At 45.2% G+C, this 24403-nt stretch overlaps 2 protein-coding genes across 11 annotated transcripts in view; one reads left to right on the top strand and one right to left on the bottom strand.

Annotated features, from left to right (window-relative positions):
* The window catches only part of LOC123763664 (uncharacterized), a 115348-nt gene that overhangs the window by 57644 nt on the left and 33301 nt on the right, over positions 1-24403 (bottom strand). For all 4 annotated transcript variants that reach the window (XR_011222710.1, XM_069304324.1, XM_069304322.1 and 1 more), the window contains exon 2: positions 21206-21256. Coding sequence is in view for 2 of the 4 variants with exons in the window: in XM_069304322.1 (XP_069160423.1) it covers positions 21206-21256 (51 nt within the window). In the remaining 2 variants the exon portion in view is untranslated. The remainder of the gene's footprint in view (positions 1-21205; positions 21257-24403) is intronic.
* Positions 5916-22708, top strand: LOC123763666 (uncharacterized). 7 transcript variants are annotated; one of them, XM_045750939.2, is made up of 6 exons: positions 5916-6041; positions 8970-9326; positions 10293-10772; positions 13809-13982; positions 18654-18786; positions 20132-22708. In XM_045750939.2, the coding sequence occupies exons 2-6, from the start codon at positions 9101-9103 to the stop codon at positions 20256-20258; spliced, it is 1140 nt and encodes a 379-aa protein (XP_045606895.2). In that variant the 5' UTR covers positions 5916-6041; positions 8970-9100; the 3' UTR covers positions 20259-22708. The 7 variants fall into 7 exon arrangements, with proteins under 7 accessions (XP_045606895.2, XP_045606893.2, XP_045606892.2 ...); XM_045750937.2 differs by having other exon boundaries at positions 5922-6064; XM_045750936.2 differs by having other exon boundaries at positions 5966-6241.

The following is a 24403-nucleotide window of genomic DNA, read 5'->3' as shown; positions in this document are numbered from 1 at the left end:
CCACATCAATAATTTCTCCTCGACCCCCCAGACGACGCCAGCGCTCAGGGGTCCCCTCCGGGAACTGAGAAAATAACCACGTGAACTGCCTCAGCCATTCTCAGGTCTCTCGCTATTGGCTCCACACTTCCAGTTCCAGGACTCTGGAAAGTACATCTTTCCCCCGACTCTTGCAAACTTGCTAATATACAACCCGTTCTTGAAGGTTACAGGCGCACCGTCACTTCGGCCGGTGCTAGCAAGGAGAGATGGGGAGATAAGTGAACTTCGATGTTTAATATGAAGGGTAGGGGGAAGGGGAGGTAGCTTAATCCTGAAGAGAAGAAAAGCTGGTAGGAAAGAAAAATAGGAACATGGGAGAAAAAAAAAGCGAGCAATGAGCGAAGGCGTTAAAGCATTGCCATAAACCATGTGTGAATAGTTATGAACAGGCGGCGGTCACCTCGTTAAGAGTCGTTAACAAAGCTCTGCCATTATTCAAAATCATCTATTTTTTTCTTTCAGAAACTGTTTGGAAGAAGGAAACAAAAGTAAACATTGCCAGAGTTGCCAAGAGAAACACTTCTGTGTACTAGAGAGGGGGGGGGGGTTCATAGGAGGGAGGGAGGGGGTCGAGGGAGGGGGCGAGGGAGGGGGAGGGATGGGGGCGCAAGAGGGAGGATGGGAGAGATGATCTGGCGCACCAGATCTTCCTCCTTTTTTTTATGTTCTCCTCTAAAAAAAGTAGTTTCCAGCCAAGGTATGGGGTTTAGGTTATAATAGGGATGGATTTAGTATGTGGAAGAGAACAGGATGTCAGGTAGTGGATTGTAGCGTGACTAAGTGGACTTTTTTAAGGCTGTCTGTAGAGAGGACTGGAGGGGGGGGGGAGAGGTGACGTCAGGTTGCACGTCATGTGAATCATCGCGTGAGGGGCCATCATGGAGGGTTTGGGTGTGGGGTAGGCAGGTTTCATCTCAACATAAGGGACTCTGCGCTCCGGAATATGTCGTTCATTTTTCCTCCACCTGCCCAACCACTTGGGCTGGACGGTAGAGCGACGGTCTCTTCATGCAGGTTATCGTTCAATCTACGACCGTTCAAATGGTTGGACACCATTCCTTCCGCCCGTCCCATCCCAAATCCTTATCCCTTCCCTGTGCTATATATTCGTAATGGCTTGGTGCTTTCTCCTGATTCCCCTTCCCCCCTTTTCCTCCACCTTCCATGTCTTGTCCCCAAGCCTCCAAAAACTTCCCCCATAGCCTCATGCCATTCTTCAAGTTTATTTCCTATTCTGTAAGCACCAGTTTGCGTCGCAATCTTTTGCGATATGACGCTGCGATCGCGTCGTGCCAGAGAATAAGTCTGACAGCGCCGCATTTCAGTAGCGGTGTTCAGGTGCCCCGGGACGGTAACGTAGGTAATGTAAGTGGATTTGTTTTGGTCATATCCCCAGCTGGCGCAACGGTGGGAAGACTTGTTTATGTACAAGTGTTGCTCGCGCGGCACAGGGACTCGCTCTCTTCCCACCTCCAACTTTTTGCTTCCCTCATCACCTCTTCCCTCCACTCCCCCTCTTCCTTTCCCTCCTCCAACAACACTTCACTTCCTAGTCAAGCTGGTCGTCCTCACGCATTCCATTAAGCTTGTATTCAAGCAAGCACACTCGGGCAAACATTTATGCATGAACATTTTACGGGAGGATCCATTCAAGAACACAACGTGCACGCATGCACTCAAGGCTGCACACGTCACGTGAATGGTCACGTGCGAGCACACGCCTTATTATTAATTTTCAGTCAATAAACAGCAACCATTCATGATCCGTTAGCAGCAAAATTTGCAGCATTCGCAGCGCCCCCGAGGGAGTGGGATCCACCTCCTCCAGGGGGCATCATTGTTACAGCTTTGTGACTATCTTGGAATTTCCAGGGGTCAGTGCCCCCCCCCCCTCCCCTTTCCCTTGCGGCCCAGTCCCTAGCCAAGCTTCCTGCTTGTTCAAGCCTGAGCAGCTCGAGGGCGTTTCCGGCTCCTAGACCCCAGTAGGTGCCGAGTCCGGGTGATCAGGAACCCTTTTGATTTTTATCAATTTTCATTTCGAACGCATTTAGGCACATGTTGGTAATTCCCCTTATACTTAGCGGCCGTTTTCCGCACTTTGGGGCATTTTCAATTGAGAATTAGGTTAGCTTCGGTATATATAAGAGCTACAAAAAACTCACTGACACCTCTGTGAAAACCAACAGTGTTCAGAAAGTGAAGGTCATGTAATATTTGTCGGTAATATAAACACTGCCTCAATCTCAAATCTGTTTGGTCATTTTACGCTGTTAACACCTCTGGGCTTGAACGATTGAACCAGACAAAACTCTCATTGTGTTCTCGTTCTCTCTCTCTCTCTCTCGAGGTCTTGATATCATAAATTATGTTTCTCCTGAAATACAAGATGGAACCAATCTACAGTCACGCACTGAAACTTTTAAGAAATGTATATATTCATATCAACTTTATGTTAACATGTCGGACAATAAAACTTATTTTTGTACAGTTGTATTAATTTCCAGTGACCGTGTATATTGTTTACTGTATATAGTATAAAGAATTAGAAACATTTTACACAACTTTTAACAGCAACTTTATATCCACTAGAGCATAACTGGTTGTGGCCGCTAAAACTCTCCATATTGGAGTGGGAGTCTTAGAGCTAGACGGTAGAGCGACCGTCTCCCTTTAAGCAGGTCGGCGTTCAATTCCCAACCGTCCAAGTGGTTGGGCACTATTCCTTTCCCGCGTCCCATCTCAAATCCTTATCCTGATCCCTTCCAAGTGCTATATAGTCGTAATGGCTTGGTGCTTTTTTTCCCCCCCAAGATAGATTTTTCCCCTCTCCCCTCCCCACCAAACCTCTCTCTAGTATAGGCCTCTGTCTAAGTTTTAATCCTGTTTTAGGATATCAGTATATTGCGTCTAAACTGTTTAATATTCCAACACCTATTCCTCATCCTACATCCTTCCTTCCAATCCTTTAATTCCTCGAGTCCGTGGCTGTCGTCCGCTTCCAAGCTGGCGACCAGCTTTTGGAAGATTTGTAACGTCTGGTGATTGAAAATAGAAAAGCTTTTGAATTTCAGAACGTAAAAATGATTTTTTTTCCTTGCTCCGTTAAACGGTTTCAGGCCACCATATGCAAACTTTACGCCGGACTGATTTTTTTCAATTTTTTTTTTACGGATATGTTACCTTTTATAATAAAAGACTTAAATTTATACATTCCTATTAATATATTCTGCGTGGAAATCTATTCTACTGACAATTTATAATTTTGCCTTACCAGTTGAACATTAAATTCAGTTTTCTTTGTGCTTAAAGAAAAATCAATTAAATTTTATTCTGCTCTAAATTACTTTTATTCACCTTAAAACCTGTCGTATTTCCCCGCGGGTGAAAATAATGTTTGTTTAATTTAAGCAACACCACTACAGGATGATGTATGCACAAAACATCTGTTTAAATCATATCTACTAATTTATTTAGCAATAATTTGAACTAGATTTGTTCTCTTCTAACTTAAGCTCACTTGGCAAATACTATTTCACCGCCACTCCTCAGCCCAGGCGCCACTCTGAAAATATCGACCAAGTACCACAAATAGGATAAACTGACAGGAAAACCCTAATTTGGCTGGTGATTTAAGGACGCAATTGTTTTCGAACACGCGCTTTAAACGGGTTAACTCTGAACTAGAGTGCGTGAGGTTGAAACAGACTCCCAGCCAAGCTGTGCCGTCCGAGAGAGTGTGGAATGTGTCGGGGTTTGAGAAAGCAACAGTTTTTTTTTGTAGCCGTTTCGAACTTCAGACCAAACGGCATCAGTTACCTTCAAGTTAAATGCTAATTCGTTATATTTGAATGTGTAGATTTGCAGCCCTTCCTCCTAAAGTTCCCCCACGTCAAGAAACTTTCGCACTAAAGTCCCCTATCCTAACCTACCAGAGGACCCAAAACCTCAATTTCAGTATGTCGCGAATTGCTATCATTTTTCTGGTACGACAATGTTTGACCTTAGGTAGAGTATACGTCAAAATGCGATGTTCTATTAGGAGGACGGGTCGAGGTTTGAATGTATTCTCAAAACAGCAGTGTTGAAGTGAAATTGAGTTTGATAGCGAGAGGGGTAGGGGGAGGAGGAGGTGGGGTGGGGGGGGGATAGTGTGCCTATCATATCTTGTATCAGTGATAACTACGCCTAGATTTAAGCAGCGAGCCGCGTCCCCTTCAGTGACCTGGCGGCCTGTTATGACCCAATAACCCAGCGGGTTTATACAGAAAGAAACCATTAAGATATTATGAAGTATCTGAAGAAGTCTGATACTTTTCCGGCATCCCATCACGTCCTCAATATCTGTTGCTACAACCAATAGGAAGACACCTGGTTATCTTACGATGATTTCGGTGCTCCACGTCCCCGCTGCCCGGTCACCAACCAGAGCTCTTGGTTGTTGGACTGGTCAACCAGGTTGTTGGACGCGGCTGCTCGCAGTCTGACGTATGAATCACATCCTGGTTGATCAGGTACTCTGTTAAATTTAATTTCAAATTCTCTCTTCTAAAAGGAATGCAGCTCTACATTTCCTATACTATATTGTGTAAAATGATAACCATATTGACTACTCGTTGGCTAGTAATATGGTGGAACAAATAATTGAGAAATTATTATTAGTCAGTGAATGCTCACTGCGTTGTCTGGTCTCTTATCTATTTAAGCAAAACACTACAACAAGCGTTATCTATACATTATTAGTGTCTCAACACGTCACTGCGGTGCCGTGGCTAGTCACCAGTCAGGGATTTCATCAACACTAAAGCCTTCACGATTCTTTCACACCGTCCCATCCCAAATCCTTATCCTGACCCCCCTTCCAAGTGCTATATAGTCGTAATGGCTTGGCGCTTTCCCCCCTGATATTTCTATTTTATTCATACCCATAACGTGCTTCCAGATTCACCTTGATTGTTAGGAAATATAACTTGAGAATGAGTGGCAATGGTGTAGTTGGTCCACAGAAGAGAACATACAACTTGTAGCACAGAGCAGGAAATCCCCCCGTTGGTATTTGGAATTTTGAAATAGCTGTCACAAAGAGATGGATTACTAATAGACATTTTGAGTTTTGTAAGTCGGATCAATGTTGCGCACGAGATGTGTTAGAGGGGTTTTGATCCGGGACAGTCTCAGCATCTGCCTGCATTATGCTGGGGTGCGCATATTTCTATTAAATCACGGTGTGATAAATTTATATTAGTTCTCCTTTAAATTGTCTTCCTAATTTTGTCATTACATTTTGCCAATATTTGTCTTGCCGATCTGATGGTAAACAAAACATTGTTTTACCAATGTGTAATCACCTTTCAAACTTTAAACTAGTCATTTCTTGATTTATTCCATAAAAAATAAGTTTGGTTTAGACTATAGTAGACCTGTTTAATTTAGTCATTATTGCAGTTATTTGTACGTGTGTTACAAATAATGTTCGTATGTTAATACAACAATGAGTCAGTTGAGTGGCCAGACAGAAGTGGACAACGAGGAAGGGGGGGGGGACCAGCACCGGGGACACAGCATCAGGACACGTTTAGTCCACTTTCTCTTGGTCACAAGAAGGACTTCACAGCAAGTCAACTCCCCTCCCCACCTTCCTCCTTCCCCTTGCCAATATTGGAACAAATTTCAAAGCCCCATATCAAGGCCGAGATAGTGATCTGTAAGGAATATCCCAACTAAAATAATACGAAATAATCCAGAACCTATTCACATCGCCTCCATTAATGGGGATGAAAGTATCAGATTTCTCAACCCTCTTCATTTGGTGTTTACTCCCAGTCTGTCACACAGCTGGTGTGAACACATGATCGTGTCGACACTAGAGACTGCGCCGGGCTACCGTCACATGGTGGTCCTTATCGCACAGGGACGCAAGCTTAGTACTGCTGCTGCTTGCTGGGGCGGACAGGTGCTGCTGCTGACTCACTCATCGCCACGGCCCTCCCTCTTAGGACTGTGTCCGTATACATCTTGCATTGAAGTAATGCAATAGAGAAACTGTATAATACTGCCGAGAACCTTGTGACCACGTATTTTAAATGCAAGAGAGAAACTGTATAATGCTGCCGAGAACCTTGTGACCACGTATTTTAAATGCAAGAGAGAAACTGTATAATGCTGCCGAGAACCTTGTGACCACGTATTTTAAATCCATCAGGTAATCGAGACCTTCCCGACGACTGGCTGTCTATCGCTCAGTTCTCCTATACGTCGTCGGAGAGCTGTGTGGCGGCGGGTTACGACTTTCGCGAAACAATACAGGAGAAAGTGATGCATCTCTGGAAAGATAAGTGAAGCACAATTTGGATATAATTTTAGTCATTATTACAACGACAGTAACAAATTAAACTTTCTGGCGTTATTTGTTGGATACTAAAGTGTGTAAATGTATACTTTACACAGCCATTACACCCTCGTGGTGTAATTATCGTGTGCAAGTAATTCACGACCTTTGATGTGCCATACGATTCAGTCATGCGATTCCGTTTTCTGTAGGAAATTATTCAGTTTTTTTTGTGTGGTGCGCGCCAGGTGGTGACTTCTCAACACAGTAGTGAAGTTAAAAGACCAGCAGCCCATGAAACAAAAGGTCTAAAAGGAAATTTACCCTATTATTTGCAAACCGTTTTGCAAAATTTAATATATAGTTTTCCATTACTCAATATAAAACTCTTCCGAAATTCTCGGTACGAAGCAAGGACGGTACTCTGAGTGGCGTAACCATCTGATAGGAGATACCAGAGATAATGCCCGAGTGATACAGAGATAATGTGCGAGTGAACTGTGATAAGGGACGTGGGGGGACAGGCAGCGAGACTATCACAGTGCAACCAACAGTGAACATCCGTTTACAGCAGGTGGGAGCAGTGCTGCCCCAGGGTACTGACTCGCACAGCAGTACTTTACTCGCACAGAAAACAAAAAGAGCTGAATAACAGCAATTGTCGAATGATTAGGAGCCTTTGGTCGTCGTCCTAACGAACCGCAACTCTTAACTTGAAGGAATTTGATACCATGTTTGTATCGTAGGTGTCGAGTGTAGCTTGCCCTCAGTGAAGGAAAACCCCCAAGTGAAGTGTCAACACTGAAGCAAGTTGAGGAACAAACCACTGGGATAATTCTCCAAGCATGCGTGTCAAGCATTTTTAAGTTCTGTAGTTTTTTATCTCTGTTCTCCATTGTGAAGTTAACTGGTCGTGTAGTTTTATACTTACGGCTGAACATTAATTACGAGAGCAATTATTCCTCATGTGTAGAGAAGAAAAATTGTGGTTGTTTAATGTGTAATGCCCCAGCCTGGAGGAGGGGGGGGGGGTTGTAGCGGTGTATGTTATTCGTTATTACTCGCATCCCCCCCCCCCCCCCTCCCCCACACAACTCCCTCGTTAATGCCTTTGTGGTGGTTCCGGATATGAACATCCCTGCGGCCCGGTCTTTGACAATCCTTTTCGAATGGGGGTCCAGTCAACCAATCTGTTAGACACAACTGTTCGCAGTCTGTCGTATTGATCATGTATTCTTAGGAGGGGTTTGTGAACTCTTTGAACACCGCGAGTAGTGGGCCAGTTATGCCCTTCATGTTCAGTAGAAGAGATGTGTGTACTCGCCTAGTTGTGCTTGCGGGGATTGAGCTTTTGACTCTTTGGTCCCGTCTCTCAACTGTCAATCAACTACAATTGTGCGCGCGTGTGCGGGGATATGATTAGGGAAAATAGGTCAAGAGTAGGAACATTAGGCGCCAACGATTAGAAAGTCAGAATCCAAGATTTTTTTTATGAAGGGATTAACAGCTAGATCCTTTATGCACGAATAAATTAAATACACAACCACCCCCTTTATTAAATACACAACCACCCCCTTTATTAAATACACAACCACCCCCCTTTCTCTCCTCCACACACCCAGTCCCCTTCACCTCCTATCCCTATCCACCTCCCATCCCTATCCACACCCCTAACCCCAGTTCCCTTTACACAAACAACCCTCACACACAAACACAACCCCGGTCGATTGAAAGTTAAGGTGGGAACAAAGATCTGTAAGGTAGACTCCCACAAGCACAATTTGCCAAGGAGAAATAGAGGAGTGTAGACAGCCAGAGGAGCGACAACAAACAGCCAGGAATGATGACGGGGCGTTGTATTACTACCAACTATTATCCTGGGGCCAGATTCACGAAAGCACTTACGCACACACTTACGAACCTGAACATCTTTTTTCAATCTTTGGTGGCTTTGTTTCCAATTATTAAACAGTTAATGAGTTCCGAAGAACCAGGAGGCTGTTTATAACAATAATAACAGTTGAATGGGAAGTTTTCATGCTTGTAAACTATTTAATAAATGCAACCAAAGCTGTCAAAGATTGAGGAAAGATGTACACGTTCGTAAGTACTTGCGTAAGTGTTTTCGTGAATCTGGCCCCTAGGATGTAGTACACCGTGAGAAGGTTGTCTAGCTCAACATTACTAATTTATTACCCCCGTTTGACAATGACATTATTTGTGCTAATCGACTCTAGAATGGTCCAGGACGGACCGAAACGTCGTCGTCCCTTCAACTTCTAGTGTGTGGTCTGGTCAACATTATTTGTGCTAATCTTTTGATCACAATTTTCTTTATTGGAAATTGCAAGTCTATGGCATTTTTTTTTTAGTTATTTACTTCAAGTGCTTCTTGTAGGCCTGTCAACCGTGTTATCTTTACTCTAGCGTTTCTAAGTACCCTGTAGAAGTGGACGATTCTGATTGTGTATTCTAAATTGCCCCGCTTGTATGTCGAGTTATACGAATGTCGTTATATTTTAAAACTGCCATCAGAGCATTTTGTGAACTTGCAAACATGACAAGATTGTTTAAATCATATATATTTAACTTCATGTAACAGAATTGCATGTAAATGAGACACGCTGCTTAACAGTAAGCGCCTCGCTCCCCACAACACTACCACCATCGTCGTCGTGTGATCTTGCTGCCAGCCAGCCACCCGCCGACGCCAGTCAGCCACCCGCCGACGCCATGTCGCGCAACAAGAAAGCGGCTCGGAGGAGAGGCGCAATTTTCGCCTCGTTCTTCATGTGTTGCCTTGGGGCATCGCTCCTGGCCGCCGCCATGGCGACTAAGAACTGGTTCGAGTCTGACTGCAAGTCGCCCATCCCCAGCAGTACAGGACACGTCAACTTTGGCCTCTTCGAGGGCAGGAGCAGACTCCAGTCAATCGCCTCCATAACACACGACCTCAAAGGTGAGTCAAGTGATAATAATTTTACATGCTGTCCGAGTCATAAGCGCAAGGAAGAGGTTTGATCGAACTGTTGGATTCAGAGAAACGTTTCTGAAGTTATAGAGAAGTTTGCTTTAAGGGGTAGAAGAGTGAGAGGAAAGGAGGGGGGGGGGGGGGGGAGGGGCTGGTTATAGTGTTTTCAGAACTGGAGGAAAAAAAATTGAAAAAACAATGATGTTAAAACAAGAGATGATTAATCTTGGATGGGAACAATATTTTGAAAGAATGGAAGATTTATTTTTTTGTTAATAAAGAGAATATAAATGAGGTTAATATTGAGAGCTCGGCTGATGTTAGTTTAACTTGGCTGGAGTAAAAATGGCAAGTAATATTTATAGGACTGAGTAGGTGAAATCCAGCCTGACTGTGTGGGGGCATGGACGGTGATGCCACTGTAGTAACTTTGTGGGAGGGTTATCTTGAGGTTATCTTGAGATGATTTCGGGGCTTTTTAGTGTCCCCGCGGCCCGGTCCTCGACCAGGCCTCCACCCCCAGGAAGCAGCCCGTGACAGCCGACTGAAACCCAGGTACCTATTTTACTGCTAGGTAACAGGGGCATAGGGTGAAAGAAACTCTGCCCATTGGTTCTCGCCGGCGCCCGGGATCGAACCCGGGACCACAGGATCACAGTCCAGCGTGCTGTCCGCTCGGCCGACCGGCTCCCTGGGGGGAGGAAGGGTGGGGGAAGGGAATTATCAGGGGGAAGTGTCAAGGCATTACGACTATATAGCACTTGGAAGGGGTCAGGATAAGGATTAGGAATGGGACAGGGGGAAGAAATGGTGCCCAACCACTTGGACGGTCGGGAATTGAACGCCGACCTGCATGAAGCGAGACCGTCGCTCTACCGTTCAGTCTAAGCGGTTGGGTAAGGGGGGGGGGGAAGATGTAGCATTTCAGCATGTAACTTGTTCTTTGTGTTGCAGTGGTGTGTGAGGATGGCAGCTGCATGTACAGCTGTGCGGCAACCAAAGCTCTTCGCATAGATCACCTGAATCTGGTGAAGAACCACACGAAACATACTAACTTCGTCAATGAACACTGTCAGTCTCTCGAAGCAGTTCGGTCTAGACCCTTGCTGGAGTTCTCTTTGCCGGCGCTCTCGGGACAGTCGCCTGGAGAAGAGACTGATCCGCGCAGGTTGCTCTTTTCCCCGATGGCCCTCGACTTTCTCCTACGAAGGTGGCACAGTTTTGTCGACATGCCGTTGGCGGACATTACTGTCGCCGACTCTATTGAGAACGCATCCACAGACGACGCCACCGCCACGACTCCCGACGAAGCCACCGCCACCACCACGCCCGACGTGACCACCCCTGTGGCCACAACGACCACCCCTGTGGCCATCACGACCACCCCCGTGGCCGAGAGCTCCACCCTGGAGACCAGCACCTCACAGACTCCCGGTTGGTCGTAGTGGAGCTGTTGAAAATATATCTACGATAGCTGTGATAAGTCTGCTTTATGTTCGGGCAGTGTGGCGTCCATGTAAGTACGTGTATAGCGTGTTAATGTGGCCGGCTTTGGTGTGTCCGTGTCCATCCAGGACTCGTCCAGGGTTGTCATTGTGTTTGTTCACCATGGTGCTGCTCGGAGGCTCCAGGGGCTCCGCTCCCCGACACAAAATGCTAAAAGCTTGCAATGTTCCAGAATGAATAATTAATAAAAGAAAGGAAACTAGTTAAAATTAGCCAGCTTTAAGGACGTATATTACTACTACTGCTGCTGACCACTGTTAAAACTACTGGATGATGTACTATTGTGATGAATAACGCTATAATCTTTACCACAATTGATCACTTTCACTCCGTCTTTAATCCCACTTATTAAATAGACATTTTGTACCATTTAGAAGCTATCGATAAATTTCGCGTATACTAGTTGTGTGCTACTTCAGTGTTAAAATGCTTATTAAATGGTCTACAAATGCCCCTGCTATTTTGAAATGGTCCACAAACAATAGTGATTAAAATTGGGTCAACCTATTTTCTTTAAACATTCAACATGTAAATATTGAACAAGTGTGGACTTCTAGTTCAATTTTTGTTAATTATTGGCTCTTGCGGGGCAGCAGCTGCTTAAACCCATCCAAAACAACTCCAACCAATTTTAATTTTTCTTTATTATGCACCCCATACCCATCCGGTGGGGGGGGGGGGGGGGAGGGGGAGTGTAAAGCCTACGCTTGAAATGTTCCAGCGGTTCCAAATATATTGTGTTACCTGTTAACTTCTTCCATATTCTACCACCACACTTCCAAGCCAACATTTATGATGCTGAGGTTGCTAATATGGTCACATCTCCTATGCCAGGTAAGTACGACGGGCTCACCATAGCCCGTGCTGCTTGGAACTTGTTGTTCCGAGTAGCCGAATCTACAAACATCTAATGTGGTGCAGATTTAGAAAAAAATTTGTTAGCGGATCAGAACATAAGAATTACGTAAACTGCACGAGTTCTATTGGCCCATACACGGGAGTTCTTATTTATCTCAACCTAAACTCATTTATGTGTAGCTTACTGTTTAAGATTCGCTACCTGGAACAAAAAATTCCAGGTAGCACGGGCTATGGTGAGCCCGTATGTAGCTTACGCTTGAAACAAGTGATCTTTCGTGCGTTTCGCTACCAGGTAATCTGGTCCAGAAATCAACAACCCTTCTTCCTTCTTCTTCTTGAGAATAGGCGCAGTTTGCATGAAGGGGTAACCCTCCCGATGACTGCACCAGGACAGATGTAAGGAGACGCGTTGACGGTCAGGAGGAGAAGAAAGTCAAAAGCGGTAGATGTGATGGGCCGTAGAGAGAAGAGTGGCGACGAAAACAGAGGCGAACGTTAGAGGGAGACACCCCGCACCGGGGGGGTGGGGGTGGGGGGGGGGGGTCGTGATCACGGTGGCAGCTGATCCATGCACGGCTTAGCAGCGTGCGCAAGACGGGAACTAATACTTCTCCGGAAACTTGTGTATCGGAAAGCGCAAGCAGTACGCTTCCCAAATCACCCGCAGGTCAGCGGGCAGCCGGCCACCAGGCGGCGCCCTCGGCTGAGACATCCTATCAGGCACCCTATACACAAACTCCTTCACCCGCGACACCCAGACAGTGGACGAGCACCACGGGATCGGAAGCACCCGGGCATCCCGATAAGGGCCCAACTCCGGACCCTCACAGGGCACGACCCCAGCAGACGGGACTAGGCAATCCCCAGACTGGAGCAAAGAAGGAGGGGATACAGCAGGGGACGCAGGCGCGGCACCGACCCCACCACCGGGCACAGGAGCCGAGGCCCTCTGGCGCACATACCCTTCTTCCAAACCCGCGTTTACTCAGTTCTTTTCTAAATCTTAATATATTTGAGTTATATCCATTGTTTCGTTCTCTATTTTGTGTTGATATATTTACTCTGCCCACTTGTTCTTCCCATTCATCCACTTGTTCATTTCAATCATATCGTCTCTTAACTTCTCCAGTCTAGGTAATGGATGTTAAGCTTTCTCAGTCTTTATATGGAGGGTTTCCAATTCCCGGGATTAACTGTCATCCTCCTCTGAATGCATTTAAGTGAATTTATGTCCATTCTACAGTACAGGACGGAGACCAAAACTGAAGTGTAGAATCTAAATGGTGCCTAACAAGAGCAAGATATCTATGAATAACATTAAATGCTTTATTGCTAGCACTTTTAGAAATAAATCCAAGTAACCAATTTGCCTAATTTCGAACATTTATGCATTGATTTTTTGTATTTAAATTCCTACTAATTATGACCCCCAAATTTTTTTTGTTTACAATTGGATAGCAGTTTCAATACCATTCATCTGATATCGTCATTACGTAACCTCAGAAGCTTACATTCCTCACCATTAAACTCCGCCATTTTCGAAAGTTTATCTAGATAGTTTATCTAACCCCAAGATAGCACCTCTAATACCCTGCCAATATTTAAGCAACTGATAGTGTTAAGGATTGAGAAAATACATCTTAAAAAAAAGTGATACTGAGCCCCACGAAAGACTGATTAGAAAGAGGTGTATAGTATTGAGGGGTAGTGTAGTGAGGGGGGGGGGGGGGGTTGAGAGGTAGTGGGGTGTTGTGGGGGGGGAGGGGTGGTACTGTTGTGGGGTGTTGTGGAGGGGGGTACTGTTGTGGGGTGTTGTGGGGGGGGGGCCCTAAGTGGATATCCTAAGTTGGATTAGTGCATAATTATTTCGAAGGGAATACGGTAAGCATGGAGTTGTATCCGTCTGAGAAACCTTCGAAAGGAATGAACCACTGAAAATAACGCGCCATATTTCCACTATTTATTACTTTCATTCATAGCTGCAGCTAATCCACAGTTTTATTCCAGGCATGAATGAGCGGTGCTAACAATACGGTGTTTATACCAGCGCGGTCAAGGTGGCTGTGATGGAACAATAGACTAACTAGTGTTTTGTTTCCGCAGTGGATCAGCTGGAGTTCATGGACTACGGGTTGTGGATGGGGACGATAGTGTGCCTGAGCCTTGGCATGTTGTTCGCCGTGGTGGGGGCGCTGTTCGCGGTCATCAACACGGCCACAACGCCCGTCGAGGCTATCACGGGAGTCCCGGGACTCTACCTCTGGAACGCTCTCGCAGGTCAGGACGCCCTCGGCTCCCCTTTACCAGTTCTTACAGAATAGGCTACATACATATCCTAAGTATAATTTGATTCTGTATGTAGGCGACGAGTCACAACGTGGCTGAAGTATGATGACCAATCCACACACTAGAAAATGAAGGGGACGACGACGTTTCGATCCGTCCTGGACCACTCGGGTCATTGTGACTTTAGAATTACTTTAGAATGGTCCAGGACTGACCGAAACGTCGTCGTCCCTTCATTTTCTAGTGTGTGGATTGGTCAACTTGATTCTGTAATATACATTAAATTTTCTAAAGACAGACATCCTTGCATAAACGAGGATAATCGCCTAAGGATTCGTGTTGTCATCTTGGATACGTTTATTTATGATCCATCCTGCGAGTCACAACAGCCAGAATGATCACACAAGACATTTCCTGTATATAAAATAAATCTATTTCTCTCAAAATAAATTCAGAGCCAACAAACTTCAATAACGTTTTTTGCCGCTACAGTAGATTTAGTCTATTATGCACCCCATACCTATCCTGAGGGCGGTGGTGGACAGGGCTACAGAGAATCTTAATGGTTCAGGAAATGAACACCAGAGTGTATTTAGCTAAGCAACAATGAGTTAAAGCTCCTAAATACCCCTACGATAAATTGGGATGGGTGGCGACTATTGGGGGACCTACTTCACAAATGCCTCTCCCATTAAGACCAATGAGCCTCGGCTCTGGAGTCTGGGAATGCTTTGGCCCCAAGAGAGCAGAAATATCTCATACGGCTGCGGCGAGTGTGAGAAACAAATTAACTCGAAGCAAAGTTTTTATGGGAGATAAAGTTTGATGTTCTGGGTTAATGAAAGGCCGAAAGTGAGGAAATAAGATTCAAGGAATTCATTGAAGATGCTTGTGCGGCACCTGAAGAGTTTACTATAGTGAAGGTGGCCGCTATGGAATGTTTCATAGCGTTGTGAATTATAAAGCCAAGGATGACGGTGGGTGTACGTGGTCAGGTGCAGCACTTGGCGCTGGACTGGAAGACACATGCAGTGAATGTTACGTATTCTTACTACGTATTTAAATATGAATATGCATATGTAAAAGTAATACTGTGTTATGAAAGAAAAGGCTGAGGAAAGTTAAAATATGTTACGTTACACTGTCATTAATATCTGACGGATCACGATAGTTATATGTCAAGCTTAAATTTAATTTTAAATATATGATGGCTCTTAAAAATTACAGCATGTGAAAGAATAATCGCTGAGAAATGAAGAGAAAGCTTTGGTTGGCAAGTTACATTTGGTTGTCATTTTGGAGGAGAACCAACGTTGTGCGAGTTGAATACCAGGAAAGCTTGGCTACGAATACTAAGTTGGTAGAAGATGTTATACAGACGCCAAGAGGAGACAGTATAAATGCCTCTGTGCTCAAGAAAAATATTGACTCTTTAAAGAGTCGAGAAGAAGGAGCAATAAACAGCGTACACTTAGATTAAAAGGAGTGAGAAGTTTTGTTAAACACGAGAGTGTAGGAAGCAGACTGGTGGAATGTCAATGTTATGTTGCCATTCAAATAAAAGACAAGCATCGGGGGAATATTAATGACATTTAAAAAGAGCAGCGTATTCTCCTAGCGTGATCGGCGGAGCTGACGATAGATGTGCAAATGTAAACATGATTGGTTTTGGCGGCGTGAGGCGAGCAAGACCAGGAGATACACACACCCGTGGTGGAGGAGGAAGGCAGCGGTGCAGGTGGTGAAGCGTGGGAAAGCTGCACGTGTGCATGAGGTGTATATAGAATTTACTAAAAGGGGTTCCCAGGATAGTCTCCCCCTCCCCACCCTTACCCCACCCCTCTTTTCCTCTCTCTTCACATCCCCATCATTCCTCTCCCCGCCTCCCCCTCATCTCGACAATTTCCCCCCCCCCCTTCTCCCCACCCTTCTATCTGTCTCCCCACCTCCCCTCAACCTTCGACCACAGGAATTTCCATTTATATCACTAAGAACTATAAATAACCCGACCAGGATTGAAACCCATGTCGTCCAGGATCACCCCTAACGGTACATGGTACCGTGACCACCGCACCATTGATCGTCTACACTGATTGGTCAGTCATGGTGCTTATTAACTAAGCTCCACGACTGACCAACCTCCTACGACACTCGTGGATCCATTTGGGTACAGTTTTTCCATCAAATTCTGGCACTTGCACGGGCCGATTAATGGTACAGTGGTCACGGTACCGTGTACGCTTAGGGGTGATCCTAGACGTCATGGGTTCGAATCTTTCCTTTTTCGATTTTTTTTTTAACATTTAGAGTTCTTAGTGATTTGTGGCTTGTGCGTTCCTGCAACCTATCACACATTGTTGTTTTAGATTCTGCTACTCTGAACAAAATGTTTCAGGCAGCACGGGCTATGGTGAGCCCGTCGTACTCACCTGGCACAGGAGATGTGTGGCTCTCTCACACTTAAGCGTAAGGCAACTCGTGGGAGAGTCGACCATTCTTAAAGTTTTGTGGAATGTTGTTAAATGCAGAAGCGTTTTCGTCCAAGAAGTAACGCTTGTGAAAACTAATGACCAATTTGTGGATGGTTTGATATTTATGTTGGAGCATGTCAGGGCTCCGGAGTGTTCAGTGGTGAGGAATTTTAAGCAGGTGCTCATAGATGGCATACTGATGGTCACGGTAAGAATGTTAAAGAATTTGGAAGGGAATAACAAATAAATAGGAATACATGAATGCTGATGTAGATGAAACGGTTCCAGCAAAGAATGAAATTTGTAAATTACGTTAAAAACATCTCTTGTGAGAGACTGGAAGGAAGAGAGGAGAATCGGTGAAGGAGGAAGAGCAAAGCTAAATGTGAATGTAGAATGTGTGAATGTGTGTCTGGGTCTTTGGAGGACGGGCTGGAGAGAATGCCAAAGTTAGAATAGTTCTATTATAACGCAACGGATCAACAAGGGTAGTAGGCGGGGCATGAAGAGCTAAGACCTCACTTCCCCGTAGTGACTGCTACTCCTCCAGCGTGACTGGACGGGTGACGCTCCTTCAGCGTGACTGGACGGGTGACTGCTACTCCTTCAGCGTGACTGGACGGGTGACGCCTCTAGCGTAGTCAACATAATATTCACAACTCTTCAGGTTGATGAATGAAAAAAAGTCACACCAACAGTTGTTACTTGCCAAGTTTGGCTTTATGTTTGTTTTACGACGGCACATTAAGACGGCGCCCGACAGCCTCGCTGTAACCCAACTAATAATGGCGCCGTGATTACTCCTCCACTACCTGCCATTAACACACAAAAGGTCATTTAGTCCAATTATAGTAATAAGGAAATGTATCAAATTGACATTCCTCAATGTAATTAGGGTGTTTAGGGTGTGCAGCAGCACCCTTGGCGAACGATCACTTAACATGAGGGGGGGGGGGGGAGGGGGGCCCTACCCCCAGTGTGCGACACGTTGTTCCCCCCCCTCCCCCCCCCCCCCCCGCTCCCCACCTCAACCTGGCACTCATCATCATTTCCCAGCCCTGAATCTGCAGGGATCCACCGCTCCTGTGCCGGGTAAGTCCACTACGGGCTCACCATAGCCCGTGCTACTTGCAACTTGTTCCGAGTAGCTGAATCTATAACAACCTGAATCTGGCTTCGTCATCGTGCAAGATGACTCGCGCGAGGCATCGTTAATTACCTAAACAAGTGTAACGAGCATTTTTGCCCTTGCATTTTTACCCACGTTTATAACATGCCGAGCTACACCTCTCAAGGCCAGCTGTGCTACACTAAAATAGATCCATGAAGCTTGGAGTAATTAGAGTAATCAGTCACTGACGACTAGCTGTCATCAGTTTAACGAATGAGAGAGTAGTTGAGAGGCTGTGTCAGTCACCACCTCTGATGACCACATCTCCCGAGGCAGGAGAACCAGGCTCAGTCACACGACTACTCCACCATGATGCTCCCAGCAACCCGATTAGTTTTGCCTCGACCCTGACTTGTACTGGTCAGTTTCAAAATGTAATCGCCAAGGACTAAGATTATTTGGGACATTCCTGAATCCTAAATATCCAGCTGAAGGGACATTTGCCGACTCGTCACACTCTCCTGTTAACCAGCTACACCATTATATTTCACACTTAAAGTTATATTTCTCGAGTTGATATTTCCGGAAAACATGCAGTGGTCAGTGGTAAGAGTGACTGAACAGTGTGCTTACTGGGTCTGCGGGAGGGACGAGTCCCGTCAGACAACATTCTACTGTAAATTATTGAAGTATAGATGTAGACACGAGGCCAGGAGGAGATTACAATGTGTGTATGGATGGACTCCCAAGATGAGAAACCATTTCCTCCATTCACAGTAAAGCTTACCAAGATCACCATTTTCTAGGTCCAATACTTCACATCCATACACGCTTAGACATTGACTTCAGTTACTTTTAACCAGGTATAAAGATGACCAAATTCACTCATAACCGTTGTTGAACTTCAGGTTGTATTCAGCACTATCTTTCACATAATTTATCAACTCTATCCTGTTCACCCGAGTGTTCCGAGAGGAACCCAGCCACAACTTCTAGTTCTTGACTCTTAACAGTGGATCAATACCATTAATTTTTAATCTCCATTATACCTTAAAACTAACTTTTGAAATCTGTGTACAGCGTTGTTCAACATTATCTGCGTGATCCTGTGGGCCGTGCAGTTCCACCAGCACCTCTCTGGGAACGTCCTCCTCTACGACGCCCAGGACGGCTGGACCACAGACGGCATGGGTGTCTACGGCTACTCCTACTGGTGAGTCCCCACTCCCTCCCGGTCACTCCCGCCGCTCTACCGCCGCATCTTTTGATCTTTCCTCGTTGAACCAATCTGGCGCGAGCTCGCTGGCTGGCTGGTCAAAGTGGATGGGGAAATTGTACGCTAAGTAATATCTTTAAATTTGACTTCTCTATATTCTCTGGACAGATAAATTTTATAGACCTACCGGATATTTCTGTCGAGGCAAGGGCAAGGAATTACAGTGATCTGTAGAGGTGCAAGGATTACAGTGATCTGTAGAGGGGCAAGGAATTACAGTGATCTGTAGAGGGGCAAGGAATTACAGTGATCTGTAGAGGGGCAAGGAATTACAGTGATCTGTAGAGGGGCAAGGATTACAGTGATCTGTAGAGGGGCAAGGATTACAGTGATCTGTAGAGGGGCAAGGATTACAGTGATCTGTAGAGGGGCAAGGATTACAGTGATCTGTAGAGGGGCAAGGATTACAGTGATCTGTAGAGGGGCAAGGAATTACAGTGATCTGTAGAGGGGCAAGGAATTACAGTGATCTGTAGAGGGGCAAGGAATTACAGTGATCTGTAGAGGGGCAAGGAATTACAGTGATCTGTAGAGGGGCAAGGAATTACAGTGATCTGTAGAGGGGCAAGGAATTACAGTGATCTGTAGAGGGGCAAGGATTACAGTGATCTGTAGAGGGGCAAGGATTACAGTGATCTGTAGAGGGGCAAGGATTACAGTGATCTGTAGAGGGGCAAGGATTACAGTGATCTGTAGAGGGGCAAGGATTACAGTGATCTGTAGAGGGGCAAGGATTACAGTGATCTGTAGAGGGGCAAGGATTACAGTGATCAGACTTAGCGTTTTTGTGTATTTCAGTTAAGGGAATATATTAAAAATCGTCAGGACGGGGGATTAAATATTTTGTAATTTTCATTCAGTTATAGTGTGAAAATTTTGTAATAAGATATTTTGGTTTACAACATATAACAGGTTTGTGCCATAGGGATAGAAAATTTAGTATCCCGCGTACACCCACCATGTAAGTACACCCTCCATGTCCCATGTACACCTCTACCATGTCCCATGTACACCCCTACCATGTCCCATGTACACCCCTACCATGTCCCATGTACACCCCTACCATGTCCCATGTACACCCCTACCATGTCCCATGTACACCCCTACCATGTCCCATGTACACCCCTACCATGTCCCATGTACACCCCTACCATGTCCCATGTACACCCCTACCATGTCCCATGTACACCCCTACCATGTCCCATGTACACCCCTACCATGTCCCATGTACACCCCACCATGTCCCATGTACACCAGCACTAATGCTCGTCCTTCCCGGCAGGTTGGTGGTGGTCGCTATATTCGTCCACGTAGTCAACATCGGGATCATCTTCATGGGCACCCATGAACCCAAAGTCAAGGAACAGCTGCAAGCGCCCGACGCCAAGGGCGGAATTATGCTATATTGAGGCGCCAACCGTCTTGGGCCAGCGACGTCGCCGCCGAAGGCGTCTTGGGCCAGCGACGTCGCCGCCGAAGGCGTCTTGGGCCAGCGACGTCGCCGCCGAAGGCGTCTTGGGCCAGCGACGTCGCCGCCGAAGGCGTCTTGGGCCAGCGACGTCGCCGCCGAAGGCGTCTTGTTGGGACCATCGTACACAGTTGGCATCACAAGCTGAAGATGTAAATTGACGATGTTGTAGACTTCCAGCGTCGTATGCTCAAGTGATGACAAAAAATGTCGCCGGATAAGTCGTGTAGATAGTCAAGGAGGAAGTGCAGATGGACACCCAGTTTGTTATTGAATGAAAAACAAAAAAACAAAAAATGAAACTTCTCCAGACCTCAGTGTAGGTGTGGATGAAACTGTAGCCTAATATACCTGCAGGAAGGACTGGGAGAGACAGTGGCTTCGGGCCTCTGGATAGCAGCATGAAGAGGAAGACTGATAAAGAGGCTGACGAAAATGAAGCCAGTGTAGTGTGATTGCTGTCGCATCAGTCGACAAATGCCATGAATTAAACAGTGCTAATCTGCAATTATGCTACTGGCAAGGAGTACTGTGTACTAGTTAACAAGTAAACATTGTATTAATTCTTAAACACAGGCTGTCACTGGCACGCAGAAGTTATAATCCAAATACAAATAGTAATAATTATTAAAAATTTATATTGTATTACAATTATGTAACATTAATAGCAGATTAAGAACTAGATTCGAGGATGCTCAAGTTGAGAACATAGACAATGACAAATTCGAGCACTAAAGTACCAAGGAAGTGTTAGCGAGACGCTGTAGTTCTTGTGGGCTTAAAACTGACTTCAACTGTGAAACGTCTCCCCCCCCCATAAAGGCTGAGAGGGCAAGACTTAGCCTGTCCCAGGTATCCGAGGAGTGTGATGGTAGGTCTAACTCTTACCTTTGGCACGTTGGATCGAGACCTGGTCGTTCTCGCTTGCTGCCGTTCAATCTGAGGAGGACAGGAGGAGGATACATTTAATCTATACCCCATTTGTTGTTCAAAGGCTGCCAAGATTACACACACCCCTAGACTGACTCGAATGGCTTAATTAGCGGGTCAGAGCTGCTTGTTGTACCGACTCTAGTTCCTCCAGCAGACTTCAGTACTACATGAAGGTAGACACTGCTACACCCACGGGCGCTCAACACCGTACACCCACCTACATACACCCGACACTGACCCACTCTCACTTGGCACTGGTGCAAGTGACTGAATTAGTAAGGCCTAACTTCTCAGTTCACATTATTGCAATTTGTAGAGAGAAAAAAACTGAAAAATCAATCAATACTGTAAATTTTGTGTCTTGAATTTTAGTAGCATTTTTATATTAATATCAACTGGCAATTTCAATACTCTTATTTCGATAATAGGAATACAACATTAATAATAAATTATATTTCTACTGCTGGTAAATTATTCGATTTGGAGAGGCAGGGCTGGCAAAGAATGAGTATACACTTTATAAATTTTAGTGAGCACATCCACACTAATTTATTTAACTACTATTCTGGGAGATGTTAGGCGAGCGAACATTTAATTAACACGGCTAATTTTTCAGAGCAACGTGATTTGTACTCATGAATTTTACCCCCTCCCCCCTTACACCTGGAGTGTTGCTGCTCTGTCTGTGTCTGACACACACCACACTGACACACACCACACCGACACACACCACACCGACACACACCACACCGACACACACCACACCGACACACACCACACCGACACACACCACACCGACACACACCATGCTCCTGTACCCTCCTTCCTCCGCCTCCACAAACTAGGAATCCATAAGCCAAATTATATCACTATCATCGACAAATTTTTATATTTCAGACACTATTCTGTATCGTCGTTAACTTTGGACTAAGACTACGGTGATTAGTATCTTGGTTTTAAATTGAATTATAATTGTGAATTAAATAGTTGTTGCCCATTATATTTCAGAAATATTTGATCAAATTTGACATAAAGGCGCCCACTGAGAACGCTTTACTGTTTAAATATATTTTTATAGTTTCTTTAACTGCTATAAATAATCAGTTTAGTACTTATCTTTCAATCAAATTATATTAGTATTAGATAACTGATGTTCATAGAAAACCCTTTTAAAGTCACAGAAAACGGGATGCCGGGACCGTCCTGGATAACTATACTGGCCTCTGTAGACCTGTACATAGTAGAACAATTTAATAAACATTCTGCAGTAGTTGCTCATCTGGGAATTGAATACCAAACTTGATTCCGTAAAGTAAATTGTGATTCCAATTAAGTGCAGCAAGCGGCCCCCCCGACTGCACTAAAGTGTACGAGCCTCTCCTTCCTGTATTTTGAGAGACTTCTAGCAAGGCATTATGTTTATAAAATGTTTTAAATAAAAGGTAATGTTAAGTGAAATATACATTTTCATGTCCTCAAGTGTGGCTTTGTGCCTGGTTAACGAAGATTTACTGCTATTTGCTCTTTAATCTTGATTGGATTCTAGCAGGGATTGGTGTGTTTCGTCTCCAACTGGGATCAAAATCTTGCCTTACTGCACTTTGAGAACTGGGGATGCTATGGATAATTTTGTTTATGAAGCTTACCCCAGGATCCTGGACTACCTTACTGACGGCAACGATAAGAAGTATGCCTCGGGGGAACGGTATTAGAACTTTCTCTAAACCCCGTCATCTATAAATTTCTTATAAACTGTTCCGAACAAATAGTATTGGGAATAAATGATACATTTGAGGTAGATTACTTAACTATTGAGAGGGACGTAGGCACAATCACGTTCAAGACAAGACTAGAGTTATATCGTAGACATGATAGTTGCCGAACTTCGGCGGCACTAATGCTAAATTCAACAAGAAATGTGGCAAGCCACTTGGCCACTACAAGCCAAGAGGCACCACCTTTCTTATCACGGTCAGGTTGTGAGTAACAGCCCTCACAAGGATGGGCTTAAACACGAGGCCGTTTGTCATGTTTACATATTAATCTGAAAACAGGTTTAGTTTTATTTGCCTTCTTCAACACGAGTGTTGTTGCTGTGATAACTATTAAAACACCAAGAGTTGACGCGAAATATGACAAGAGAATATTTGTAAAATCATTTGTTTGTCATCATTAGAGAACACAAATTTCTATAAATAATATAGTATAAGTTTTTTATATCTAACTTTATTATAAATACTTTCATATAGAAACATTCATGAATTCAATATTTAGTCTGTCAGAGGTGACAGACGTGGGGGGGGGGGGTGCACGGCTGTTGTGGGGGGGGGGGGGGTGCACGGCTGTTGTGATAGGCATACAATTCGTTTTCTGGGGGACAGGCAGCCTGTGTGTGTACGTGAGGCTGGTCTTAACGTCCCCTCCCCCCCCCCTACTCTCCAGCATGTTACCCCACAAGAGTTGCCTAGCTTCCGGGTACCTGTTTACTGCTAGGTGAACAGAGGCACTAGGTCAAAGGAAATTTGCCCAACCATTTCTGTCTAGATGGAATTCATACCCAAGATTCCCGATTGTGAGCCATGGACGTACCGAACTGTACGTCAGCTGCCATCACCCTCACTATGTCTGCCCCCACACGTAAATAATTTAAATAATAGCAGGCAACAATATTCCTCCAGGGTGGCGTGTATCTAAAATTTAATGCAACAAATTGTACTTTTAGTTCAGAACTACGACAGTTTTGTGCTGGAGGGAATGAACAATTAGGCGACCAGCGCCAGGCCTGCTAATGCATCCTCGCCTCCAGACCGCGCGTGTTGCCGGAATATATTGTGTAGCCGAGCGTGTGGTTGGGAGGGGGGGGGGGGGTTAAAGTACCATGGGGAGGAGGAAAGGTGGGAGTAGTACCACCACAACCTGCTCGAGTCCCCCCCCCCCTTAAGAGGCGCGCGCGCCTACAGTCACTCCTCACTGCCGTAGGGTGTAGTACACAGGTAGTACACAGTACTGCTCTAGAATCGATTAATCCCATTACCGAACCACCTGTTGTCGTTCTTAGAAGCCACCGTTTCATTTACCAACCTTCAGAGTGGCGCTCCGAGGTCATTAGCCCTACCATTAGCGGGCGAGTACAACACTGGCAGTGGCAACTAG

The sequence above is a fragment of the Procambarus clarkii genome, chromosome 52 (genome assembly GCF_040958095.1).
Source record: "Procambarus clarkii isolate CNS0578487 chromosome 52, FALCON_Pclarkii_2.0, whole genome shotgun sequence".
Taxonomy (NCBI): domain Eukaryota; kingdom Metazoa; phylum Arthropoda; class Malacostraca; order Decapoda; family Cambaridae; genus Procambarus; species Procambarus clarkii.
This window is presented reverse-complemented; position numbering and strand designations above follow the sequence as displayed.